General features: G+C 40.9%; 1 protein-coding gene and 1 long non-coding RNA gene across 2 annotated transcripts in view; one reads left to right on the top strand and one right to left on the bottom strand.

Annotated features, from left to right (window-relative positions):
* The first annotated feature begins 137 nt into the window (after nt 1-137).
* On the top strand, nt 138-2,172 carry LOC124383689. Its single transcript, XR_006925275.1, has 3 exons — nt 138-471; nt 1,250-1,403; nt 1,520-2,172. It is a non-coding gene; the product is annotated as an uncharacterized LOC124383689 (long non-coding RNA).
* Nucleotides 2,173-3,465: 1,293 nt separating this feature from the next.
* Nucleotides 3,466-27,939, bottom strand: part of LOC124382838 (zinc finger protein 850-like) — a 39,212-nt gene continuing 14,738 nt past the window's right edge. Inside the window, exons 5-7 of the mRNA XM_046845119.1 lie at nt 20,306-21,321; nt 7,207-7,290; nt 3,466-5,466 (exon numbers count right to left, since the gene is read on the bottom strand). Of these exons, the coding sequence (XP_046701075.1) occupies nt 4,173-5,466; nt 7,207-7,290; nt 20,306-21,321 (2,394 nt within the window). The 3' untranslated portion in view covers nt 3,466-4,172. The remainder of the gene's footprint in view (nt 5,467-7,206; nt 7,291-20,305; nt 21,322-27,939) is intronic.

Genomic DNA, 27,939 nt, shown 5'->3' with positions numbered 1-27,939 from the left:
CTCCCTGAGATGGAAGGAACCTTGAGAGGAACCAGACTCAAGAGTGAACCTCATCCTCATCTGGGTTCCACCGAATGTCCATTTATTACAGATAAACGATGTTGAGGTGCAGTGATGGAGATCAGAGCAAACTGTAGTCCTGAGTCAGTGTAGCAGACTGTTGGTATTAACTACAGTCCAAATCCTCAAAGCTCCTGATCTTACTCCAGAATTTCATGATCCCCAGGGTGTAGATGTGAAACATCACCAGCTGCACAGAGTCGCCTCTAATCGAAGAAAACAAGAGTGGTCACTGGAACCTCAGGAGCATGTTTAACTCAACAGAGAGAGAGAGCGAGAGAGAGAGAGAGGTGATAGGAAGAGAAGGATATGGATTATTATGTTATTGTTGTATGAAAGTTAATGTCACTGTGCAGTCTGGACTTCAGTAAGACTCACTATAGCAGCAGAACTAAAAGGAAGAAACAGAAGGTACTTGACATTTTTTCTTTTTGTAACTTAACAATATGTTAGTTTAACTTACTTACCTGCAAAATACTTGAACTTAAGATTGTTAGTGTTGTGAACTCCTGAAAGATCCTGATTTATTAAAAAAGCTCACGCTGGTCTCCCTTTAATGTGATTGGGTAAGTAAGGAGTTCTGCCTGGCAACAAGAGAACTACTGCCCTGATTGGTAGATAATTATAAAAAGCGGTCCTTAATGCCTTTTCGCTGATACCACAAAGTTCACTTAAGATTTTTGTCTTCACTTTTTAAATTCAGTAAGTAAATATTTATGTAGGTATAAACTTAAAAAATATGATTCTAATTGTGTAATATGTTTGTTTAAATTCTAATGGTACATTTCTATAATAAAGGACAAGTCAGCCATCATTACAAATTTGCCAAAAACACTTTACATTAGTGGTTTTACCAGTCAAACTTTGCAAAATTCACTTATTAATTTTGTGAAACTATGATTGAGAAATTAAATTAATTTGACTTGTAAGATGTAAATCAGTTTATACTGTACATCGGTTAATCGTGTGTTTTGAGGAAGAACAAAGTGATGTTTAATAGTCAGTGAAATCCATCAACAATCCATTTATCATCAATTATTATTTTTTTATTTAATATCTCTATCTAGCTGATCCTCCTTTATTTGCTGGATTATGTGTATTTTAAATAACATTTAGATTTAATTATTAATTATATTTTTTATGATGTTTTGTCATTGACTTTTTTGACCTTTTTGTTTTTATATTGCAGGTGACATGAGACAAGAACATGTGGACATGTGGAAATGTTACACAATCATGTATTATAAAAAAATAAAAGGGTAATTTGTAAAGCATTATCGAAACATGGTGGTCATAGAAAAACTGTACTTTTTCCATGCCTACACCAGCACTTGCAACTTGAGGTGAGTAGATATTAGTCTTATTAAAGATAACTTAAAAGCATTTCATGTTGTCAACGTATTTCTAATTAATTGTGAGTTGTTGTGGTATTAATGGAAGTTCATGTTTTTTCCTAAAGTTTTTCCAACATTACAATAATCCACAAGTAACCCACACCACTCCTGTCTATCGGTTAACATCTTGTGAAGAGAAAATCTGTGTGTTTGTAAGAAACAAATCCATTACTTGTGGATTATTGTGCTGTTTTTATCAGCTGTTTGGACTCTCATTCTGAAGGCACCCATTCACTGCAGAGGATCGATTGATGAGCAACAGACGTAATGCTACATTTCTGCAAATCTTATCACATTAAGAAACAAAATCATCTGCATTTTGGATGGAATAAGGAAAAGTAAATTTACCTTCAATTTACTACGTTTTGGATGAACTTTAATAAAGAAACATGGCTTTTTAATACAATAACAATTAGTTTATATTGAATCTTTTAAAAAGTGTCTACCAAGTGCTTTCCAGGAAACCTGTATATTTATGTAAATGCACATGTATATTTGTTGTAAAAAATTTATAAATAATAGAAATAAATAAAAAAAATGTACACATTTGTGCTAACTTTTGTAATATGTGGCTAATGACAATTGGTCAATAAAAGTGATGTGTGTAGTGATGTGCATTTCTTTAGTGCGAGTTCTGATAAATATGCATTGATGTTCAACCTTTAATGCAGGATCACAATCATTTATTTTGTATTTAATTTATTCTTGTGTTTTTACTGGGTGTCTGATCATCGCAGTTCAAGCCCTGATGTGCCACTGGGGATTTTATTCGAGGACACTGATCTTAAGACCCCCAACTCCTTTAATTCAAATTCCTAGATTAATATAATACTTGAAGGCCAAATGGTGATGGACAAGATTCATACAGCGTGTACTGATGTCAGTGGGACAGAAAGCCCTCAAGCCCAAAGTACAGTGTTTGGTACAACCAGCTTTTTACTTAAGAAAAATATTTTTTGTTTACTCAATTATCCTTTAATGGATTATAGAACATGTGATTGGTTAAATTGATTAAATGCACAAAGTTCGAGCAGTGATGTAGTGCAGCAGTTAATGAGGGACATTTGTACTGTTGTTACCACCCGTACAGTGTTGTAAAGTCTGGCTGTGATCCAGTTCTATTTCATTGAAGTATGTATTGTAATTTATTTAATATTGTTCGATTTTGCGCAATAAATACATTCAATATGCTGTTCAGTATTTTTTTACATTTATTATTGCATAAATATTTAACAGTCAAAAGTAGTGTCAATTTATAATTAATATTCCATTTTAAATTAAGTTAAAAATGTAGTGTAAGTACATGAACTTAATAGTTTAAGTACAATTTATAATACACCAAGTAAGATGAACATTTAACAATTTAAGTACAGTCTACATGAGCACCAAGTTAAGTAAACTTAACCTATTAAGTAAACTCCTTCCCTCAATTGAATTGAGTAATACATTTTCCAAAACTTGTATATTTAAGCTTATTGAACTTATTAGGGTTTTCAGTGTACTTAAATACCGATGTTTCCGGACTATAAGGCGCACCCACTGAATTTTACAAATATTTTTATTTTTAACATAAATAAGCCGCTTCCTTTAGGAGCATAGCAGTATTTTGGGAATAGCCTGCCGCCGCATTTTTCCAGTATTACTGCGTGTGTGCAAGACGCGGATTATGTCCTTATTATTTTCTGATGCTGATTTCTAAGTTTCTTTGACTAACCCATAAAGAAAAAGCATGAGTTTTGGAAACCTGTCTGTGCTTATATGATTTCTGTTGTAACTGGAGTTAGCGAGCTCTCCCTTCACCCAGACTCAACGTGTTACAACGGCTTGTATCTAAACAGTAGCTACCAAGAAAGTCATTGTTCACTGTCTTCCTCCTTCCTTTCACAACTATTTCTCTCGGGAGTTTATCTTTTGGCATCGTCATGCATTTAAAAAAAACGTTTTTTCTCCCGAAGCCGTGCAGCTCAGAACACAGGTGAGGTTTCCGTTCCATTGGTCTAATGTTATGGGGTTCAGTTTTTTGGCATGAAGTTTGTGAAACCGGGAAAAACCCAGAAAAAATTAATAAATTAGCCGCTTCGTTGTTTACGCCGCGGGGTTCAAAACGTGGGAAAAAAGTAGCGGCTTATAGTCCCAAAAATACGGTAGATCATTTTTCACACACATCCAACCCATGGAAAATAGATCATATAAATCATATAAATTACAGATCTTCTCAAATCCCAACTTTACTTTATTAAACAATCAAATATATAATTTATATAATTTCTTTTAGTACAATGGAAATCCAAAACTATTAATGACTTTTACACCATTCTGTGTTGGTGCTCATGTACATAAGATCAATCGTTACAATTTTGCATCGTGATGCATCATTTAGCATTGTATCATTATACCCCTAATGCCATGACATCAGCTCATAGTGATAGGAAAGAAATATCATTCCAAAATATAAAAGTTAAATAAAAGTATAATTTGGTATATCTTTCTACCAATGTGTATAAACACTGCTGGTGGAGCGGATTGGGTTGCTCCTTGTTCGTACCTGCCTGGACACCACATTGACTTCAAGGTCTGATGCTTGGTATAATGTGGTTGCCCTTGACCTGAAAAAACACTGAAGTGATCTAGATAATCCCTACACTTTTCTCTAAAAAGAAGAGTGCAATGTCCTGGATCTCCTGGATCCCTGTGATGGAGCTTGTGTTCCTACATCTACTAAAACACCTCTACTGTCTGCATCCTCTGGGGTTTCATCAGCTTAATCAGTAGAACTCGTACCACAATCCAGAATCTCATACGGGTTTTCTCCGGTGTGAACCTGTAGATGTTTTCTGAGGTTACCCTTTGTGTAAAGCTCTTACCACAATCTGAACACTGATATGGTTTCTCTCCAGTGTGGATGAGCTGGTGTCGCTGGAAACTACTATGCCTACTAAAGCTCTTCCCGCATACTGAGCAGAAATACGGTTTCTGCCCAGTGTGAACGTGTTGGTGCACTTGAAGATTGGCTTCCTGGATAAAACTCTTCCCGCACTCTAAACACTTATACGGTTTATCTCCTGTGTGAACATGTAGATGTGTTCTGAGGTTACCCCTCTGTGTAAAACTCATCCCGCAGTATGAACACTGATACGGTTTCTCTCCTGTATGAGTCCGTAGGTGTTGCATCAGGAAACCTTTCTCTATAAAACTCTTCTCGCACTCTGAGCACTGATACGGTTTCTCGCCCGTGTGAATGCGCTGATGTCGCAGAAGATTAGTCTGGTTGGTAAAGTTCTTTCCACAGAGTGTACAGTGGTACGGTTTCTCCCCCGTGTGGACACGTTGGTGTATTTGGAGGTTAATTTCTTGAGTAAAACTCTTCCCACACTCTAAGCAGTGAAATGGTTTATCTCCGGTGTGAGTGCGCAGGTGTTTCTGGAGGTGAGGTTTTTGGGTAAAACACTTCCCACAGTCCGAGCACTGATACGGCTTTTCTCCAGTGTGAACCCGCTGGTGCTTTACAAGATTGCTGCGCTCAATAAAACTCTTCTCGCACTGCGTACACTGGTACAGCTTCTCCCCTGAGTGAGTGCGCTGATGCCGCTGAAGATCGCTCTGACTCGTAAAATTCTTGCCGCACTGAGGACACTGATACGGCTTTTCACCAGAGTGAATCCGCTGGTGTTTCTTGAGATTCCCGTTTTGACTAAAACTCTTCCCACAGTCTAAACAATGATACGGCTTCTCTCCTGTGTGGATGCGCTGGTGCTCCTTCAAAGTCCTCCTCTGACTGAAGATCTTGCCACACTCTGGGCACTGGTGAATTTCATTTTTCACTTCTCTGTAAGGGGCACTAGTGTGGGAAGTACCAGATGAGCTTTGATTACTACTAAAGATCTCTGTGGATTCCAGATCCTCACATTTAATCACAACAAAGGAGACCATCTCAGTTGAATCTGTTGATGTTCTTGCAGCGATAAATGTATGTTCTGTAGGTAGCAGGGTAGCAGGAGCAGGCCACTCATATCTGGATCAGAAAGAAGCAAAACAGACAATCGATCAATATGTTTTTATAAAATAAACCATATTTTATGCTGAGCTACAAAACAGGCTTTCTGTTTTAAAAGCAAAGTACATGTGAGACAGAGCTCTTTGTTTGTTTCATGAGCTTTACCCCTCATGTTAGTATCAGGGCTGTATACATGGTAGACACAGGGTCATCATCAAGTCCGTTACATTGAAATTACTATATAAGACATTTCAGTTTTACGAGAGATAAAAACTTAAAACATATTCAGGTGACACATTATGAAAAATCCCTTGTAAAGATGTTTCTAAATAATTCTGGTTTCTAGCAGTATCGTAAAAGTTACAGTCCAACAAGATCTGTTTAAAATTCAAGGGAACTTGACATGAATGACATAAGGGAGGAGCTTCACCCATCAGAAGAAACAGATGAGTAAGCCTTCAGTGGCCAAGTCGGCACAGAGTGTAGACAACTTGGTCATGTGCTTATTTAAACCTACAAAAACGCTTCATTTGATACTAGGGCTTAATTCATACAATTAATTCTTTTTATGTTACATTCCCTCTGCCATTTGATTAAATTCATCTCATTCTCTCTGTGTTTGCTTTCAAGGAGCGAAATCGCTTCCCTGAACATAACAAAGAAAAGAGTCCATTGTTGGGATGGCTGAGGTCCTTTACAATCTTGCTGGCTCTGGTCCTGCACTGCGTGCTGTAGATGTCCTGCAGGTCAGGGAGCTCGGTGTGGATGGTACGTTCCGCTGACCGCACCACCCTCTGGAGGGCTCACCTGTCCTGCATGGTGCTGTTCCCAAACCAGTAAGTGATGGTACCCGTCAGGACGCTCTCAATGGTGCAAGTGTAAACAGTCCTTAGCACCTGAGAGAGTAGTTTAAAGTCCCTTAAGTGTCTCAGATGGTACAGATGCTGCCGGGCTTCTTCACCAGGGTGTTGATATGACAGGACCAAGACGGGTCCAGTTGATGTTTAGCGGTTGGTATGGCCGCTCCTGCTTCGTGCCGAAGTCCACTATCAACTCCTTAGTCTTGCTGGCGTTCTGAAGAAGATTGATCTCCTGGCACCACCTCCTCCAGGTTTTTAATCTCCTGTAATTAAGCCGTCTCATCGTTGTTGGAGATCAGGCCCACCACAACAGTATCGTCAGCAAAATTGATGATGGTGGTGGAGTTGGAAGTGGCCACACAGTCATATGTGTACGGTTAGTACAGCAGGGGGCTCAAAACACAACCCTGGGGCGCTCCAGTGCTGAGGGTGAGGTTGGGTAAGATGTGTCTGCTCACCCATACGGCTTGTGGTCTGTCTGTCAGGAAGATGGAGATCCATTAACACAGTGGCAGGCCGAGTCCCAGGACCTTCAACTTAGAGGTAAACACGTGGAGGTTAAATGCTGAACTGTGGTCCACAAATGGCATTTTCCATTTTTGCAATTTTTGATTGTAATGTATAGGTTAATTAAAGGTCTGAGGTCAGAAGTTGGTATTTCACAGTCAGTTATTTCCAATTCATGTGTTTTCCTGGCAGCGTATCCACTTTCTCATTGCCACCCAACAGACCAATGTGACTCGGAACCTAGCAAAATTTTACACTAATGTTCTCCCTCTTCAAATGGTCTAGTTTAGTTAAAATGTCAGCTATTATTGGATGGTCAATCTCTACAGTTTTAAATGCTTGAAGACAGGATTGTGAGTCAGGGGCAATAAAATTGTAGTGCGTGACTAACCTGTCAACACCTGTTAGCTCTCCAATTACAGGCCAATATAAAACCTCTTTAAAAGATCCTTGAAAAGGTTGTAGCACAGCAGTACTGCTCACACATGCATAGGAATAACATTTATGAAATGTATTGTAACAGTTTTACTGTTTCATTAGTTCCAATAGTCTGCCATTGTTCATCCTATATCCAGCAAATGGTCAGTGTTGTGCTGGTTACTAAAAAAATAGTAACTAGTTACAGTTACTTGTTACTTCATTCAAAAAGTAACTTAGTTACTTTGTTGATTACTTACACCAAAAAGTAATGCGTTACTGTTAAAAGTAACTTTTTAGTTACTTTTTTAAACAACGTTCTTTAAATGTTCCCATTAATGCCCTTTTATGCGTTATGGTCTATACCAGGGGTGGGCAATTCATTTTTACAAGGGGCCACATGAGAAACCTGAATTGTGTCAGAGGGCCACACCAACGATAATATTTTAGGGATGCACCGAAATGAAAATTCTTGTCCGAAACCAAAAACCAAAAATGAGGAAACCAAGGCCAAAACCGAAACACTGAAACACCGAAAGAAAAGATTGTCAATTATTAGAACCATTGTATTTCTGGCTATGAGTGTGTACTAACCTCACTAAAATCAATGCATTGCAGTTCAAAGAATAAATCAATTACAAAAGTGTTTTATTTAATATTATAAATTATTGTTATTTATTTGTTATCATTCATAGTATTGACAGACAGACAGCAGTCAATTATTATTAGCAACGGGTCTGTTAAAGGAAAATAATTGACTGCCGAACGTTTGAAAGCTCATTCAAGTGAATGGAACGTTCTAATCTACAGCATTAAGAAGAGCCGTGTAATAAATAATATTATATTATAATCATTGCTATTTTCGGGATCCAAGGGGAATGTTTTAAAGATCAACCCGTCGATCCACTGGCGACCACTGATCTAAGGCAATGAAATCCATAATTTTTTGTGTTATGCCTTTTGCCTCGGCACCATCACTGGAAAACTTTCCTGCCTTTTCAAAAACGTCCTCTACAGACGGAGTGCGCATGCTCGGATTGACTTTACTTTTCTGCGCCACGTTCTTCTCATATTTAGGAGGCAATCGGGATGTTTGGATTTCAGGTGATAAATTAAACCCGACTTGGAGAAACTCTTTGCAGATACACCCTCCCCCTCTTGAAATTTCAGCATTGCATGTTTTGCAAATCGCTCTCAGCACACCGCAGACATGTTGCTCTTATCCAGATAACCGTGTGCTGCTGCGCTTTTTTATTGCGTCATTACAATTGTGTTTCTACCGTGGTGTTTCGGTGATTTAAGTATTTCGGCCGAAAGTTTTTGGTGGCCGAATTTTCGGTGCATCCCTGTAATTAATGATTGTCCTCACGCGGGCCGGACAGGGACGTACAAAGGGCCGGATGTGGCCCGCGGGCCGTAGTTTGCCCAGGTCTGGTCTATACAAACACAAAACTGACTTAAACACAAAGTAATTTTTAAACACTATTTTATTAAAGTCAGAGCAGCACAAACTGAATATATCACAAGGATTTCTGAAATAAATAACAAAACAAGCTGAATAATATATTCACAATCAAACACTAAAGTGGCTTCTGCATCATAAAAGCTGTTGTGTTGAGCTCTTAAACATGTTCCTTTCACAGCTGAAGTATGAAAACTATCAACAATGTAGAACAGAACACCGGGTTAGCACATAGCTTCTAGCATGGGTTTCTGGAGGAGCTTCAACAGATTGGAGTTGCTGTTTATCGCATTAGATACGAGCTTCGAACCAGAAAGACACAGCTTACATTTGACTTAAAAGTCTTTATGCTCAACTAAAGTGAAATAATGAGCATATTTCCACTTTTGAGAAACTCGTCTTGCTCTCGCCTCGACTCGCCATTACTGCCGCACAGACCTAAATAAACGGAGACACGCCCACAGTGCGTCTTCTTCCTGTTTACAGTGGTTCATCCATCAATCCTACAATGCGTCTCTGCTGTAAACAGGTTAGACTGTAGGCTACACTTCAGCCCAAATTCACTCATTTAAAAACGGACAAACGCACCATACGGTAACAGAGTTACTTTATTTTTTTAAAGTAACACGTTACAGTATTAGTTACTGTCAAAAGTAACGTGTTACTGCCCAACACTGCTAATGGTTATCTCTTAAGTAGTGGTAGACTACTGGACAGATGCTTTTCTACTGCACTTAAAGACTGTATATCCCTTGGGTTCTGCTCTAAACGCTGCGCTAACAGTGGCCTTTATACTATTTATTATTTTCTATGAACTGATTGACTAATTTGGTGTTTCCTTTATGTTAGCAGTTTTTATATGTATTGGTATCCAATATATGTTTAATACATCTGGCTCATTGAAATGTAGCAAGTCTCTGTGGTTCCTCAATTTTTAATGCAGCATTTGAAATTAAATATTACATAAAATATGGCACCCGAACAGGGACCTGAAGAACTTGATGAGAAACACCTATTCTACTTTCCATGAGTCAGGCTGATTGTGTTTTTGTGGAATATATTGCAAGACCTGTAATTACAAGCAATGTAAAAGAGTTTATGCTTTAAAGTTTGAATTGTTCTCATGTTGTAAAATGGCCACTTTGCAAAAGGAGATAAAGGGTGAGGATTCTGCAGGCCCAGACTACTCTTCAGAAGCTTTCACCAGTCGTTGTGAGCCGATCCAAGACCTTAGTCATTCTCTCAGTATCTTGTATCTGAAAAATATAGAACAAGGATGCAAATTTAATGGCACTTTGTTACCTGCTCCTTCTCCTCCAAATGGAGATGATAGCTTATTGATGGTTATTATGGCTTCAAGAATGCATAAAGTTTAATATAAGGTTAGAACTCAATTGATGGTCATTTTAAGGATGTTCAACTCCAGTTGACAGAGCAAAATAAAAAGAATTGCTGCCATCGAAAGTCAGCTACAGCATATGGTAGGACAACACCAGGATTATCACACAGAGGTACAGCAGCTCAAAAAGGTACTGACCACCAAGCTGAAGGATAAATGCAACCAAGTAAAGGAGACTTTGTAAGCTAAGATACTTGAGTTGGCACAGACCATTATGGATTGCCTGAAATGGGGAGATGAACAGAGGAGATCCCTAAATCAGTCTTCTGGGAGAGTTACTTCCACTCCACAACACAGTCACACCATACCAGACCACGGTTCATTTCATTATAAGAACCCATCAACCTTGAGTTTCCAAAATTTGGAAGTCTGGATGAAGAAGATCCCATTATGTATCTGGAGCAAGGTGATGAGTATTTGTCTGTACAACCTTTGAATGACTCTGAGATCTTTTCCATGCTTCCTTCTGTATTAACACATACAGCTAAAGACTGGTGGGTAGCAGCAAAAAAGAAGGTAGAAACATGGTCACAATTCAAGTCTGCCTTTCTTCAATCTTTTTTGTCTGACAATCATGAGGTCGAAGTGGAGAGAAGGATCAGAGAAAGGAAACCAAGAGTTTATGAAAGCATTAGGACTTTTGCATAACAGTACCGAGCATTGTGCCTGCGGTTGAAGCCTTTCATGATGGAACAAGAGATGCTTCAAGCAACTTTTCGAAACTGCAATCCAAGAATTGCCAGTATTCAGAGAGGCACAGTGACAGAAAAGGGTGACAGACGGATTCGCGCATAGCTGTCTGTTCAGAGAACAGTGGAGAACCGCTAATGATGTTAACATTCCACATAACCATCAAGGGTCACCAATACCAAGCAATTTTGGCTACTGGAAGCACTTATGCTGGCAACAGTTGAGGTCAAATCAAGAGGTTTGCAATTCATCAGAGGACAGTCAGTTTCTCTTGCTAATGGTTATGTACAGTTAGCCTTGGGGAAGAAAGCTTGGTGGGGTACTGTCCATGGCCACAGCTATCCTCTAACAGCCTATGTGATGAAGGATTGTAACTTGGCTTCTTCAGTTGTATTAGGTCTTGAGTTTCTGGGGACATCAGGAATCACTATTGACTTTAAAATTTCCACATATTCCTTGCCTGAAAAACCTAAAGTAATCCAACATTTCACCGCTTTATCAACTTCACTGACAGTCAGTGGGGAAATTTCTGTGTTACAGCAGCAAAAAAAAAAAGAAACAATACAGTATATAGAAAAGAGAGACCACCAATAAGTAGTTACGCTATCAAACATTATAAGACCTTCGGTTACTCCTGGGGCCACACCAGTGGTTTTAGTACCAAAGAAGGATGGCAGTACTAAATTTTGTGTGGATTATTGAGCACTGAATTCCAAGACGCCTTTCGATGGATTTCAGTGTCGCAGATCCAAGATATTTTAGAGTCTCCAAATCAGGCGACTATATACAGAACATTAGACCTAAAGTCTGGTTACTGGCACGTTGGACAGTATTAAAAAAAACTGCATTTGTCACCAGAGATGCCCAGTTTGAATTTAATCGTCTTCTGTGGACTTAAAAAGGCTGCTGCAACTTTTTAAAGGCTCATGAACAGCATTCTAAAAGATTGTGAAATGTATTTGAAATGTAGCAAGTCTCTGGGGTTCCTCAAATTTTTATGAAGCTTTTGAAATCTAAGTGTTACAGTATTTCAGGATTTCGGCCTCATCATAGCACAGAGACGGCGCTGGTTAAAGTGGTTAATGACCTGCTATTAGCATCTGTGTCTCCTTGTGTCTCCTACTTGAGTTGCTTGATCTTAGTGAAGCTTTCAACACTATTGATTATAATCTCCTCCTTGCAAGACTATAAATTCTGGAATTAAGGGGACGATGACTTAGGACTACAGGTGGCACAAACAGTTCTGCATTTACGCACAGTCAAATAAAGTAAACCTCAACAATCTTAAAACTAATAAATAAACATTCAGTGCCACACAGATGAGGACGAGGTTCCCTTTTGAGTCTGGTTCCTCTCAAGGTTTCTTCCTTATGCCATCTCAGGGAGTTCCAAAAAAAGTCTACAAACTGTGGAACAATTTCAGAATTAAGTTTCTCAACATCAAACTGCAAAGCATTTAAATACCTCATTATTTAAAGAACATGATATAATCAAAGGTTTCCAAGAATCTGAAGAAATCTCTGTGCCCAAGGAGCAATGGTGAAAATCAATATTGAATAGCCTTGATCTTCAGGCCTCAGGGGCCACTGCATTTAAAAAAAGTCATGATTCTGTTATGGAAATCACTGCATAGGCTCATTAACACGTCCTGAAAACACAGTTTGCCATGTCGTCCACAACTGCAGGATAAATCTCTATAATGCAAATAAGAAGGCATGAGTAAACATGATCCAGAAACACCACCATCCTCTCTGGGCCAAAGTTCATTTAAAATGTACTGAGGCAAAGTGGAAACCTGTTCTGTGGTCAGACAATTTTTTATTTCTGATTGGAAACCATGGACACCAGGTTCTCCGGACTAAAGAGGAGAGGGACCATCTGGCTTGTTATCATTGTTATCAACGTTTAGTTAAAAAAGCCGCATCTCTGATAGTATGGTTTTGCATTAGTGCCTGTGAAATGAGCAGCTTGCACTTTTGGAAAGACTCCATCAATGCTGAACACTATATACAGGTTTTAAGCAACAAATGCTTCATCCAGAAAATTGTTTTCATGGTATACTGCATCCATTACAATAGCATGACTTTGTAGTAGAACAGTCTGGGTACTGAACTGCCCTGCCTGCAGTCTAGACCTTTCACCATTTGAAAACATTTGGCACATCATGAAAAGAAAAATATAACAAAGGAAACCCAGAACTGTTGAGCAGCTCTAATCCTGTATCAGACACATATGAGACAACATTCTTCCCCCAAATCTTCAGCAACTGGTTTCCTCTGTTCCCATATATATACACAGACAGAAGATATGATGCTACACAGAGCAATTTTACATAGGGAAACATTATTCTGAAATTGTTCCACAGTTTAAAGTCACAGTCTTTAACAGATTGGTGAAGCTCTGCCCATCTTTACTTCTGAGAGTCTCTGCCTTTCTAAAATACACTATTAATACTAGGGGTGGGAGAAAAAATCGATTCACCAAACTATCGCGATTTTTTTAAAAACGATTTTGAGATCAATTTGTCTACCTCAGAATCGATATATATTTAATTATTTTACTTTTTCAGAGAGGTGGTGGGAAGATGTTACCGCTTTCATTCCAACAGAGGGCCAAACGTATTTTGTCGTTGTCGTTGTCGTTTGACTCTGTAGTGCACTACGGAGTGTGTAGTAAACAGCGCTAGTGTAGACTCTGTAGTGCACTACGGAGTGTGTAGTAAACGGCGCTAGTGTAGACTCTGTAGTGCACTACGGAGTGTGTAGTAAACGGCGCTAGTGTAGACTCTGTAGTGCACTACGGAGTGTGTGGTAAACGCGCTAGTGTAGACTCTGTAGTGCACTACGGAGCGTGTGGTAAACAGCGCTAGTGTAGACTCTGTAGTGCACTACGGAGCGTGTGGTAAACAGCGCTAGTGTAGACTCTGTAGTGCACTACGGTGTGTGGTAAACAGCGCTAGTGTAGACTCTGTAGTGCACTACGGAGTGTGTGGTAAACAGCGCTAGTGTAGACTCTGTAGTGCACTACGGAGTGTAGTAAACGGCGCTAGTGTAGACTCTGTAGTGCACTACGGTGTGTAGTAAACAGCTAGTGTAGACTCTGTAGTGCACTACGGTGTGTAGTAAACGGCGCTAGTGTAGACTCTGTAGTGCACTACGGAGTGTGTAGTAAACAGCGCTAGTGTAGACTCTGTAGTGCACTACGGTGTGTAGTAAACAGCGCTAGTGTAGACTCTGTAGTGCACTACGGAGTGTGTGGTAAACGGCGCTAGTGTAGACTCTGTAGTGCACTACGGAGTGCGTGGTAAACAGCGCTAGTGTAGACTCTGTAGAGCACTACGGAGTGTGTGGTAAACGGCGCTAGTGTAGACTCTGTAGTGCACTACGGTGTGTAGTAAACAGCGCTAGTGTAGACTCTGTAGTGCACTACGGAGTGTGTAGTAAGCGCTAGTGTAGACTCTGTAGTGCACTACGGTGTGTGGTAAACGGCGCTAGTGTAGACTCTGTAGTGCACTACGGAGTGTGTAGTAAACGGCGCTAGTGTAGACTCTGTAGTGCACTACGGAGTGTGTGGTAAACGGCGCTAGTGTAAACTCTGTAGTGCACTACGGAGTGTGTGGTAAGCGGCGCTAGTGTAGACTCTGTAGTGCACTACGGAGTGTGTAGTAAACGGCGCTAGTGTAGACTCTGTAGTGCACTAGTGTAGGGAGGAGAAACCCGTTTAGGATTGAGCCACTGTTAGCCGAGTTGAAGTTACCTTGATGTTTCCAGCAGAAAGCAGTGAAGCTCCTCGGGCCAGTTGTTCAAAAAGTTTAATCTGTTACCAGCTATGTAAAGAACAGGTAGAAGAGCCAACATAGGGGTCACTGTAAGAGTTTTTTTTTTTGGGGAACATGCCCAATACTGTTGGGGTTATTGACTGCACTCATGTGTATATCCAAGCACCTCATGAGAGGGATTGGGAGTACATCAACCGAAAGGGGCGGCGCAGCATCAACATCCAACTTGTGGGCGATGCTGACCTCATCATCACAAATTGTGTCGTAAAGTGGCCTGGGTCTGTTCATGATGCACGTATCCTGAGAGAGAGTTCTTTATACAGAGAGCTCCAAACCAAACGAACGGATGGCATAATATTAGGAGACAGTGCCTATCCACTCCTACCATGGCTGATGACTCCTTTTCTTGCATGTATCGTCCTGCACAACATCGCTACCAGGCACAATGTCCCTCTCTCTGATGATGTTTATGATGCACCTGAGCCTGTTGAAGAACCAGACCAACCTCTGGCATTCTGTCAGAATGAGGGACTGACTGGACGTATAATAATGGATGCAATTATTAGACATTATTTTTGACAGGCTCATCTCTGATGATTGTTTCTTTGAAATTAATATACGGTGATGAATGACAGAAAAATGGAATATATTATTTTTGTTTGTTATTGAAATCTGTTTGGGGGATTATTTCATTAGTTTTACTTTACTGTATTGAAGAGCTTAATTGGTGGCCCGTGTCTACTATATCTACTTTATCACTGTTACAACTGTTACACAAGTCAAGTGCAAAATATAAATAAAAGTATATACACTAAATTATACAAATGTATCATTTGACCAATTTTAAAGTTTTACTACATTTTCCTCCTGGAATCCACCTTGAAATCCAACCCCCTGTTGGGATCAGGATAATCCTGTTTTTTTGGATCAAAGTTCTCCAAATCCTACTGACAAGTTTTGATCAACACAAACTGAAGGTTTGATCCAGATTTAAACTAGGATTGGATTCCATGATCTAATCTGATTTCAGATTCCTTCTTGCCCTTTTGAACAACCCATTTTCAAGATTTGATCCAATCCAATAAACAAAATCCGATCATCTTACCTTTGACAACTGGCCCCTCAAATTCAGCTCCAGCTGATCAGATGGAAGTGTGGAGGTAAAACCCTGTCAGAAATATTGGAATGGAAAGATGATTAGTAGAGTCCGAGATCAGATCATCAATCAGCAACACTGCCGCACGCCTTCTTCTATTCCTGTAACACAACGCGACCTGGACGCTCACAGCGACACCTACTGGAGCATCTGTATTATAGCGCGCTTGATCTCCACCAGGGGTTTTGTTAATCCAGGACCAGACTGGAAGCGGTTACCGGTCCAGTTGGATCATATTTCTGCTCCACGTGCTGGTCAACATCTGGCAGGGTGTTAATGGGTGTAAATCAGGACAGATGCAGTGTGTCTGCTCGGCTGAGAGCTCAGACCTGAAGATCTATCCATCATTTTGAAAGCATCGGCGTTTCAGAGAGATGTCATGCCCTCATTCATGTCCCGGTATTCCCCAAATTTCTCTACTTCTTTCATAAATAAAACTCTTCACATTTATCTTCTTGAAAGCTCCACTACAACATAATGAACATACACATAAAAATACAATATAGAAAAGAAAGAAAGAAATTTCACCTGCACATATTAGCTTAACATATAGAAAACAAAAAACTTTCATTATACAAAAACACAAGTATTTAAACTGAACTCGAAGCGGAACTGATTTTTAAGAGCAACTCAAGAACTTTGAGGATGGATTTGGTATTCAATCACGTCTCCTACAATGAGCTCAGGATCACAGGTTGCATGAACAGTTCTACATTTCAGTACTTTTCACTGAACAGCACCACAGTCACCACTGACTCAGTCATCAGGGATAAACACACTTATAAAGAACAAACTTACATTCATTTATACAACATTTCAACCTCTTTATCTGCGTAAAGCTGCTTCGAGACAGTGTCTATTGTTAAAGTGTAAACAGAAGTCCACTGGTATAACTAGTGTTATGAGATCTTTTCATACCCTTGCTCCTGATCTTTACTTTCTGTCAGATAAAATACATAAAAAATACATCTGATCTTTTATTTGGGGTTAATCAGAATCACGCAGAAAATTACATGATTCAGAGAACAGCGGCTTGTTAACGTTATAAAAGGGTGTAAATATTTATACAACCAGTATAAAAAAATAAATACTTTTTATTTTCCTCAAACTTTTCCACATATTGTTCATCAGATGTCTAATTTTTTTAAGTTTGTTTTATTTTGATTGTATTGTATTGTAGTGTATTGTACTGAATATAGTGTGTGTGTGTGTGTGTGTGTGTGTGTGTGTGTGTGTGTGTGTGTGTGTGTGTGTGAGATATAAGAGTGTGGAGAATACTGCTCAATGCTAAACTCGGGTTTGGTCCATTTACAGAGCGCAGCACAGAAAGAGTGGATTCAGGAACAGAACTGATCACATGATCATCAGGACAGATGTGTAACAAGAACTCGTAACATATTTAACAATAAATATATATACAGTATATATCAGGGGTGTAACGGTACACAACATTCACAGTTCAGTTCATACGTTGGTTTTAAAGTCACGTTTTTTTTCAGAACAGTTTGGGGAAAGAAATTAAAAGATAAAATTGCTTGTGGTTTTTTATGAACGCAGTTTATTATTATTAACATTTGTGAACATCAACATTTTACATTTTTAAAACAATTTGAAATAAATTGCCTGCTTTAAAATTCTTGAAGCTGGACATAAAACGCTCGAGAATCCATAGCGCTGTAGTACAGACTGTAGTACAACCGGACACGGCTTCATTTCACAATGAACAAAACTATTTTTTGTATTTCCGGTACGAGGCACAGCACGAACACGAGTTTCTTTTTTTACATCCCTGCCAGTGTTCTGTATATTTTCAAGTTTAATAATAATAATAAAAAAACAGTGACACTGCGCTCAAAGTGTGAGGTGGAGACTAAAACACCTGTGGTCTGAAACGTAATACGTACGTGTGGGAATTTAAATTGTAGTTGTGTTCCACATGTAAAAAAGTATTGCATTCAGTACACGTGTGCACTGTGCCGAAAGCCCTGTACATCAACGTTTCGGTACGAATACGTGTACCATTACAGTGAATATATTTACAGTGAGGAAAATAAGTATTTGAACACACTGCTATTTTGCAAGTTCTCCCACTTAGAAATCATGGAGGGTCTGAAATTGTCATCGTAGGTGCATGTCCACTGTGAGAGACATAATCTAAAAAAAAAATCCAGAAATCACACTGTATGATTTTTAAACTATTTATTTGTATGATACAGCTGCAAATAAGTATTTGAACACCTGAGAAAGTCAATGTTAATATTTGGTACAGTAGCCTTTGTTTGCAATTACAGAGGTCAAACGTTTCCTGTAGTTTTCACCAGGTTTGCACACACTGCAGGAGGATTTTGGCCCACTCCTCCACACAGATCTTCTCTAGATCAGTAAGGTTTCTGGCCTGTCGCTGAGAAACACTCTATTGGGTTTAGGTCTGGAGACTGGCTAGGCCACGCCAGAACCTTGATATGCTTCTTACAGAGCCACTCCTTGGTTATCCTGGCTGTGTACTTGGTCATTGTCATGTTGGAAGACCCAGCCTCGACCCATCTTCAATGCTCTAACTGAGGGAAGGAGGTTGTTCCCAAAATCTCACAATACATGGCCCCGGTCATCCTCTCCTTAATACAGTGCAGTCGCCCTGTCCCATGTGCAGAAAAACACCCCCAAAGCATGATGCTACCACCCCCATGCTTCACAGTAGGGATGGTGTTCTTGGGATGGTACTCATCATTCTTCTTCCTCCAAACACGTTTAGTGGAATTATGACCCAAAAGTTCTATTTTGGTCTCATCTGACCACATGACTTTCTCCCATGACTCCTCTGGATCATCCAAATGGTCATTGGCAAACTTAAGGCGTGCCTGGACATGTGCTGGTTTAAGCAGGGGAACCTTCCGTGCCATGCATGATTTCAAACCATGGCGTCTTAGTGTATTACCAACAGTAACCTTGGAAGCGGTGGTCCCAGCTCTTTTCAGGTCATTGACCAGCTCCTCCCGTGTAGTTCTGGGCTGATTTCTCACCTTCCTTAGGATCATTGAGACCTCACGAGGTGAGATCTTGCATGGAGCCCCAGTCCGAGGAGATTGACAGTCATGTTTAGCTTCTTCCATTTTCTAATGATTGCTCCAACAGTGGACCTTTTTCACCAAGCTGCTTGGCAATTTCCCGTAGCCCTTTCCAGCCTTGTGGAGGTGTACAATTTTGTCTCTAGTGTCTTTGGACAGCTCTTTGGTCTTAGCCATGTTAGTAGTTGGATTCTTACTGATTGTATGGGGTGGACAGGTGTCTTTATGCAGCTAACGACCTCAAACAGGTGCATCTAATTTAGGATAATAAATGTAATGGAGGTGGACATTTTAAAGGCAGACTAACAGGTCTTTGAGGGTCAGAATTCTAGCTGATAGACAGGTGTTCAAATACTTATTTGCAGCTGTATCATACAAATAAATAGTTAAAAATCATATATTGTGATTTCTGGATTTTTTTTTTTTAGATTATGTCTCTCACAGTGGACATGCACCTACGATGACAATTTCAGACCCCTCCATGATTTCTAAGTGGGAGAACTTGCAAAATAGCTGCATGTTCAAATACTTATTTTTCTCACTGTATATATAGTCCTCGAACACTACACTTTACCTGACAGTCACTTTATTGTGATCTTTATAAAACCTTTACAGCACATACTATATTATAATCATTAGAAACAAAAACAAATCATACGATAAAAGATACATTTTTATTACTCTTTTATTCCCACTGTTTAATGTAGCTGAAGGAGGTCATCCAATTTAAATTAATGTCTAATAATACAGACACTCAACACTCTGAGACCTTTCGTGTATGTTTGCATCAGGTCAAAAGTATTAGGACACCCGAATTTTCCAGCCATATGTGTTTCTTTCCGAAACTGTTACGACAAAGTTGGAGACACGTTTTTGGATGCAGGAGCATGAAACTTTCCTTCACTTGAACTAGGAGACCCAAACCTGTTCCAGCATGACACAACATCTGCTTTCCATGGGGTGGAGTGGAAGATCTCCAGCTCCATCCCTTTTGAACATGATGAATGTAAAAACAGACTGCACCCCAGACATCCTCACCTCATCTACATCACTACCCTACTTTATTAACACAGTGGTAGCTGAATGAATCTGTAAACAGTGTTAAAGGGCTTGGACTTTGGATCGGAAGGTCACAGGTTTAAATCCCACCACCACTGAGCTGCAACTGCTGGGCCCTTGAGCAAGGCCCCTAACTCTCCACTGTTCAGTTGTAAGTCGCTCTGGATGAGGGTGTCTCCCTAATGCCATAAATGTTAATGTAAATGAATCACCACAAAAAATTCCACAAGGTTTAGTGGAACATCTTTCCAGAAGAATGGAGCTTATTATAACATATCTTCCCAAATGGAGACTAAATGTGGAATGAGATGTTCAAAAAGAGGCACATAGCGATCTTACAGTCAGGTGGGGTGTATTGTGTATAAGAGCAGGGCAAACAAAAACCTTTTGCTTAATAACCATGAAGTAACGTGAGAAGTCATTTCTCAGCTGACTGTTCTAGTCATTCTCCAGTGTTACGATTTTAATCGACTCCTAGGCCACTTGATGAGAACCTCCAGACGTGAACGTTCTCGGGCCTGTGAACGCGCTGGTGCCGCTGAAAATGGCTTCGGTTCCCGAACCTCCTCTCACACTGCGAGCACTGGTATGGCTTCTCCTTGCTGTGAGCGAGCCGGTGCGTCTGGAGATCCGGTTCTTCTCTAAAACTCTTCCCACATTCCGAACAGTGATATGGTTTATCCTCTGTGTGGATGTGCTGGTGTCGCTGTAAATGGGACCGCCTTCTAAAGCTCCTCCCACACTGCGGGCACCGGTGTGGTTTCTCTCCGGTGTGGATGAGCTGGTGTCTCAGAAAGCATCCGTGCCGGCTGAAGCCCTTCCAACACACTGAGCAGTAGTAGGGTTTCTCTCCCGTGTGAACGTGCTGGTGCGCTTGGAGATGAGCCCCTTTTCGGAAGCTCTTCCCGCACTCTATACAGTTATAGGGTTTATCTTTAGTGTGAATGCGCTGGTGATGCTGAAGGCTGCTCTGGACCGAAAACCTCTTACCACACTCAGGGCAGTGGTAGGGTTTCTCTCCGGTGTGGATCCGCTGGTGCTGTCTGAGACTTCCTTTCTCTGTGAAACTCTTCCCGCACTGGGTGCACTGGTACGGCTTCTCCCCCGTGTGGATGCGCTGATGTCTTTTCAGAGTGTTCCTCAAGCTGAAGCTCTTCCCACACTGCACACATGGATATGGCTTCTCCCCTGTGTGGATCCGGGTGTGTTTCCTGAGAATGCTGCTCAGGTTGAAGCTCTTCCCGCAGTGCGAGCACTGGTATGGTTTCTCTCCGGTGTGAACGCGCCAGTGGGTCGTCAGGTAACTCTTCTGGCTGAAGCTCTTCCCGCACTGAGAGCAGATGTGAACCTTCGATAAGTTCTTTGTGCAGGTGTGAAATGTGTCAGGAGAGGTTTCCTCAGTAACCAAAATCTCTGTGGGTTCTGGATTCTCAATGTTAATTTCTTCTGAATTCATGTCTTGATTTTCTCGTGACGGTGATTATAAGATGAGGATGGAGCTTGTGCCTGGAGAAGCAAGAGACAACCATGGCCAAGGATTATGTTTTTGTAAATAAATAAATCAGTTTATATAAATAAATCAATAAATAATTAAATTATTATTGCAATACAATCATCATCATCATCATCATCATCCTGCCTGGAAACGACGTGTCTTCGGCTTGGGGTTTATTTATTAATATAATAGTTATATGAAAAACATACAATGCGAATAGAAGACACACAAATATTCACATCCAAAGAAATATGAGGTGTCACATGACTTCTATTAAATTTTTGACCCGTTTTCTGTACCTGTAGTGTTTGATCTGACATAATAAGATGGAAGGGGTATCTCAGTAAGACAGGGGTGGCCGACCAGTCAGAGACCGAGAGCCACATTTTTTACTGTGTTACCGCAAAGAGCCACATCATACACATGGGCACACATGAACATCACCCATCCCTTCCTCTTACACACACACACACACACACACACACACACACACACACACACCTCTGCTTAGCCAGATTTATTGTAAATGTCACACACCAACATAATGACAGAAATTGACTCCTACAGTTCTAAGACCACAGGACAGTCATTTTCAACAATGAACATTGTGTGCACTGTCTCACACACACAAACTCTGTTTAACCAAGTCCACAAACAAAAATATAATAATTTACAATAGCGTTTTTCTTTTACTCCGCATGTTACTTAGTGGGACTTTTGGCATCCCTGCCTTAAACAATCCCCTTCAAATCTGCCTCGTATTCCGTTGTTGCCACTCGAAGCAATTCTTTCACGTGTGTCAGTCAGAACAGATCGATGCTTTGATTTCACGTGTTTCAGGGTAGAAAACAGACTTTGTGTGGGTTTTTTATGTGCGTGTTCACTTCGCTTGAGTTCAATACGGTATTTTCGTCAAATGCGCATGTGCGTGAGATGAATATACCGCAGGGGGGGGGGCAATTAATTTTTTACAAGGGGCCACATGAGAAACCTGAATTGTGTCAGAGGGCCACACCAATGATAATATTTTAGAGCTGCACCGAAATGAAAATTCAATTCAAAAGGCAATGAATTCCATAATTTTGTGTGTTCTGCCTTTTGCCTCGGCACCATCACTGGAAAACTTTCCTGCCTTTTCACAAACGTCCTCTACAGACGGAGTGCGCATGCTCGGATTGACTTTAATTTTCTGCGCCACGTTCTTCTCATATTTAGAAGGCAATCGGGATGTTTGGATTTCAGGTAATAAATTAAACCCGACTTGGAGAAACTCTTTGCAGATACACCCCTCTTGAAATTTCAGCATTGCATGTTTTGCACATCGCTCTCCGCACACCACAGACATGTTGCTCTTATCCAGATAACCGTGTGCTGCTGCGCTTTTTTATTGCGTCATTACAATTGTGTTTCGTCTGATATACTGCAAAGTTTCCCAGTAGGGGCAAGCTCATTTAAGTCTTAAAATACCGTATTGAACTCAAGTGAAGCGAACACGCACATTAAAAAAACAAACAAACACAAACTTCAATATGAACATAAGAGCCGCATGAAACCAGCCAAAGAGCCGCATGTGGCTTGCGAGCCACGGGTTGGCCACCCTTGCAGAAAGTGAAGAAGTACTTCTGATCAGAAAGTTGAGAGTTCCAATCTCACCACCACACTGCCCCTGCTGGGCCCTTCAGCAAGGCCCCTAACCCTCACCTGCTCAGGTGTGTAAATGAGTAAGTTGTTCTAGTTAAGAGCATCGACCGCATGCTGTGATTTTTATTTGAATAAATTATTTCTAATCAAAGCGATGAATCTGTTTAAAAGGCTACGGTGAAATCCACTTATCAACATTTATATACGTCATCTAACCAATCAGAGTGGAGAATTTACGCTCCAATCATTAGCAGGTATCAATTAAGCGCTCAATCAACCAATCAGTCAATCAATTAATCAATCTGCAACGTATTCGTACCAGGGTCGAGTCCCAAATCAGTCCTAATTGTGTAGATAGTGCACTACGGAGTGTGTGGTAAACAGCACTAGTGTAGACTCTGTAGTGCACTAGTGTAGGGAGGAGAAATCCGTTTAGGATTGAGCCACTGTTGAACTTACCTTGATGTTTCCGGCAGAACTTTGGGAATGTAAAGATGATTCGTGACGTCATTAGTAGACCACCGGAGAGCAGCTCGTGCTTCCTCTACTTCTTCTTCTTCCTCCTCCTCCTCTTCTTCTTTGATCATTTTAACAGTGATTGGTCAATGTAGTATGCGAAGTGCATTACTACCGCCTAGTGGACAAAATTGGAACTGTTCATCGCATGTAGAGATCACATTTATCTTCCAGACTTAAATTTAACGTGATTTAAATGTATTTTCAATCCAGAATCAGAATCTGAAAGAGTTTTATTGACAAGAATGTTTTTACAAGGAATTTGTTTTGGTGACAGAAGCTTCCAGTTGCACATTTTTATAAAAGATAAAAAAAAAAAGCAGTATTGCACATTTTTTGGTATATTTTTATTGCACACACACACACACACACACACACACACACACACACAAAAAATACCTTTACTTAAAATAGACTACAAATTATAGCAGCCAAAACATTTATCAAAATAAACTACTTTATTATTGTATTTATAAAATACTAAAAGAAACTTTTACATGAAATTTCTCCCATCACTCGTTTGTTTGATCTGTTCTTCACAATCACACCGAGTCAGTTTATTAAGTAAACAATGTTTGATAGCAGCTGATTTTCTCTAGCGGAGTTAACAGATCTAATATTCACATACAAGATCCCTGTGATCTCCCACATGAAGGTCGGTTTTAAAGTAACCAACAGTTTAATGTTGAACAGTTTGTGAAAGAATAATAATTGTATCCCAATGAAGTTCAAGTCAAGAGTCAAGAAGCTTTTAATGTCATTTCAACCAAATATACAGTACACAGTGCACAGTGACACGAAACAACGTTCCTCATGAATCCTGCTGCTTCATACAACATCAATCAACAACAATCACAGACAACAGAAAACACAGAGTTAAAGACTAGTGAGAGTCCTCACCACGTAAAGTGCACGTGTGCAACCTGGTGCAGACAGAAGAAGATGACTGATGGCACCCGCATTCATAACAACTAGTTTCTAACTCATTAATCATTTGATTGTTAATGATAAATATAATAATATTATGGGTCAGCAGTCGTTCTTGCAGTGGTCTGCGAAATCATGATCTACTAAACAGCTACTTATTTATTAATCATTGGCGTCTATTTGAAAGCTGGCAACCTGCAGGATTCTGACCTTCACCACCTTCTTCCATATGACCAATTTAGTGTTCTGATCTCAACAAGTCTGAGCAAAATACTGAGTAGGAACCAATCAAAGGCCTCATTTTTATAAAGTCTTATAAAGTATTTTACAGTATTTAAAACTACGAACACTAAAAATATGAAGCCATTTTCATCAACCCTCTAAAATACAAATGACAAAATCCTATTTTATATTTATCAAGTCAAGTTTATTTCTATTGCACTTTTAACAACACACATCATCTCAAAGCAGATTTACAGAATTTAACAGTGAAGGTGAACAATGTGTGTTTATCTCTGAAGAGCAGCATGGAGACTGTGGTGAAGGAAAAACTCCCTTAGATGTTATGAGGAAGAAACCTTGAGAGGAACCAGACTCAAAAGCAGAACCTCATCCTCATTTGGGTGACATCAAGAGTGTGATTATAGTCTTTAAACACTACAGAACACTGAAGAGTGAGAACTAACATGAGCACTGGAGTGTGTGATTATGACTGATGATCTTTCTACAGTCTTTTACAGTCATTATGGTTATAAAACTAGGAGCTACTGAGCAACTCATAAAATAGCTCAACATCTGAGATCATCTGAATTTGAGGAGCTTCACTGCGTTCTGCTGGAAACATCAAGGTAACTTCAACTCGGCTAACAGTGGCTCAATCCTAAACGGGTTTCTGCTCCATACACTAGTGCACTACAGAGTCTACACTAGCGCCGTTTACTACACACTCCGTAGTGCACTACAGAGTCTACACTAGCGCCGTTTACCACACACTCCGTAGTGCACTACAGAGTCTACACTAGCGCCGTTTACTACACACTCCGTAGTGCACTACAGAGTCTACACTAGCGCCGTTTACTACACACTCCGTAGTGCACTACAGAGTCTACACTAGCGCCGTTTACTCACACTCCGTAGTGCACTACAGAGTCTACACTAGCGCTGTTTATTACACACTCCGTGAGTGCACTACAGAGTCTACACTAGCGCCGTTTACTTCACACTCCTTAGTGCACTACAGAGTCTACACTAGCGCCGTTTACTACACACTCCGTAGTGCACTACAGAGTCTACACTAGCGCCGTTTACTACACACTCCGTGGTGCACTACAGAGTCTACACTAGCGCCGTTTACACACACTCCGTGGTGCACTACAGAGTCTACACTAGCGCCGTTTACTACACACTCCGTGAGTGCACTACAGAGTCTACACTAGCGCCGTTTACCACACTCCGTGGTGCACTACAGAGTCTACACTAGCGCCGTTTACTACACACTCCGTAGTGCACTACAGAGTCTACACTAGCGCCGTTTACCACACACTCCGTAGTGCACTACAGAGTCTACACTAGCGCCGTTACCACACACTCCGTGGTGCACTACAGAGTCTACACTAGCGCCGTTTACCACACACTCTGTAGTGCACTACAGAGTCTACACTAGCGCCGTTTACTTCACACTCCATAGTGCACAACAGAGTTTACACTAGCGCCGTTTACCACACACTCCGTAGTGCACTACAGAGTCTACACTAGCGCCGTTTACCACACACTCCGTAGTGCACTACAGAGTCTACACTAGCGCCGTTTACCACACACTCCGTAGTGCACTACAGAGTCTACACTAGTGCCGTTTACTTCACACTCCTTAGTGCACTACAGAGTCTACACTAGTGCCGTTTACCACACACTCCGTAGTGCACTACAGAGTCTACACTAGTGCCGTTTACCACACACTCCGTAGTGCACTACAGAGTCTACACTAGCGCCGTTTACTTCACACTCCTTAGTGCACTACAGAGTCTACACTAGCGCCGTTTACTACACACTCCGTAGTGCACTGCAGAGTCTACACTAGCGCTGTTACCACACACTCCGTAGTGCACTACAGAGTCTACACTAGCGCGTTTACTACACACCGTAGTGCACTGCAGAGTCTACACTAGCGCGTTTACACACTCCTTAGTGCACTACAGAGTCTACACTAGCGCTTACCACACACCGTAGTGCACTACAGAGTCTACACTAGCGCTGTTTACCACACACCGTAGTGCACTACAGAGTCTACACTAGCGCCGTTTACCACACACTCCGTAGTGCACTACAGAGTCTACACTAGCGCGTTTACCACACACACTCCGTAGTGCACTACAGAGTCTACACTAGCGCTGTTTATTACACACTCCGTAGTGCACTACAGAGTCTACACTAGCGCTTACCACACACTCCGTAGTGCACTACAGAGTCTACACTAGCGCGTTTACCTCACACTCCTTAGTGCACTACAGAGTCTACACTAGCGCGTTACTACACACTCCGTAGTGCACTACAGAGTCTACACTAGCGCGTTTACTACACTCCGTAGTGCACTACAGAGTCTACACTAGCGCTGTTTACCACACACCGTAGTGCACTACAGAGTCTACACTAGCGTTTACCACACACTCCGTAGTGCACTACAGAGTCTACACTAGCTGTTACCACACACTCTGTAGTGCACTACAGAGTCTACACTAGCGGTTTACCACACACTCTGTAGTGCACTACAGAGTCTACACTAGCTGTTTATTACACACTCCGTAGTGCACTACAGAGTCTACACTAGCGCCGTTACCTCACACTCCGTAGTGCACTACAGAGTCTACACTAGCGCCGTTACCACACTCCGTAGTGCACTACAGAGTCTACACTAGCTGCTTACCACACACTCCGTGAGTGCACTACAGAGTCTACACTAGCGCCGTTTACTACACTCCGTAGTGCACTACAGAGTCTACACTAGCGCTGCTTACCACACACCGTAGTGCACTACAGAGTCTACACTAGCGTTTACCACACACTCCGTAGTGCACTACAGAGTCTACACTAGCGCCGTTTACTTCACACTCCTTAGTGCACTACAGAGTCTACACTAGCGCCGTTTACTACACACTCCGTAGTGCACTGCAGAGTCTACACTAGCGCCATTTACTTCACACTCCTTAGTGCACTACAGAGTCAACACTAGCGCCGTTTACCACACACTCCGTAGTGCACTACAGAGTCTACACTAGCGCCGTTTACACACACTCCGTGCACTACAGAGTCTACACTAGCGCCGTTTACTACACACTCCGTAGTGCACTACAGAGTCTACACTAGCGCCGTTTACCACACACTCCGTAGTGCACTACAGAGTCTACACTAGCGCCGTTTACCACACACTCCGTAGTGCACTACAGAGTCTACACTAGCGCCGTTTACTTCACACTCCTTAGTGCACTACAGAGTCTACACTAGCGCTGTTTATTACACACTCCG

This window comes from Silurus meridionalis, chromosome 1, assembly GCF_014805685.1.
Source record: "Silurus meridionalis isolate SWU-2019-XX chromosome 1, ASM1480568v1, whole genome shotgun sequence".
In the NCBI taxonomy this organism is placed as follows: domain Eukaryota; kingdom Metazoa; phylum Chordata; class Actinopteri; order Siluriformes; family Siluridae; genus Silurus; species Silurus meridionalis.
This window is presented reverse-complemented; position numbering and strand designations above follow the sequence as displayed.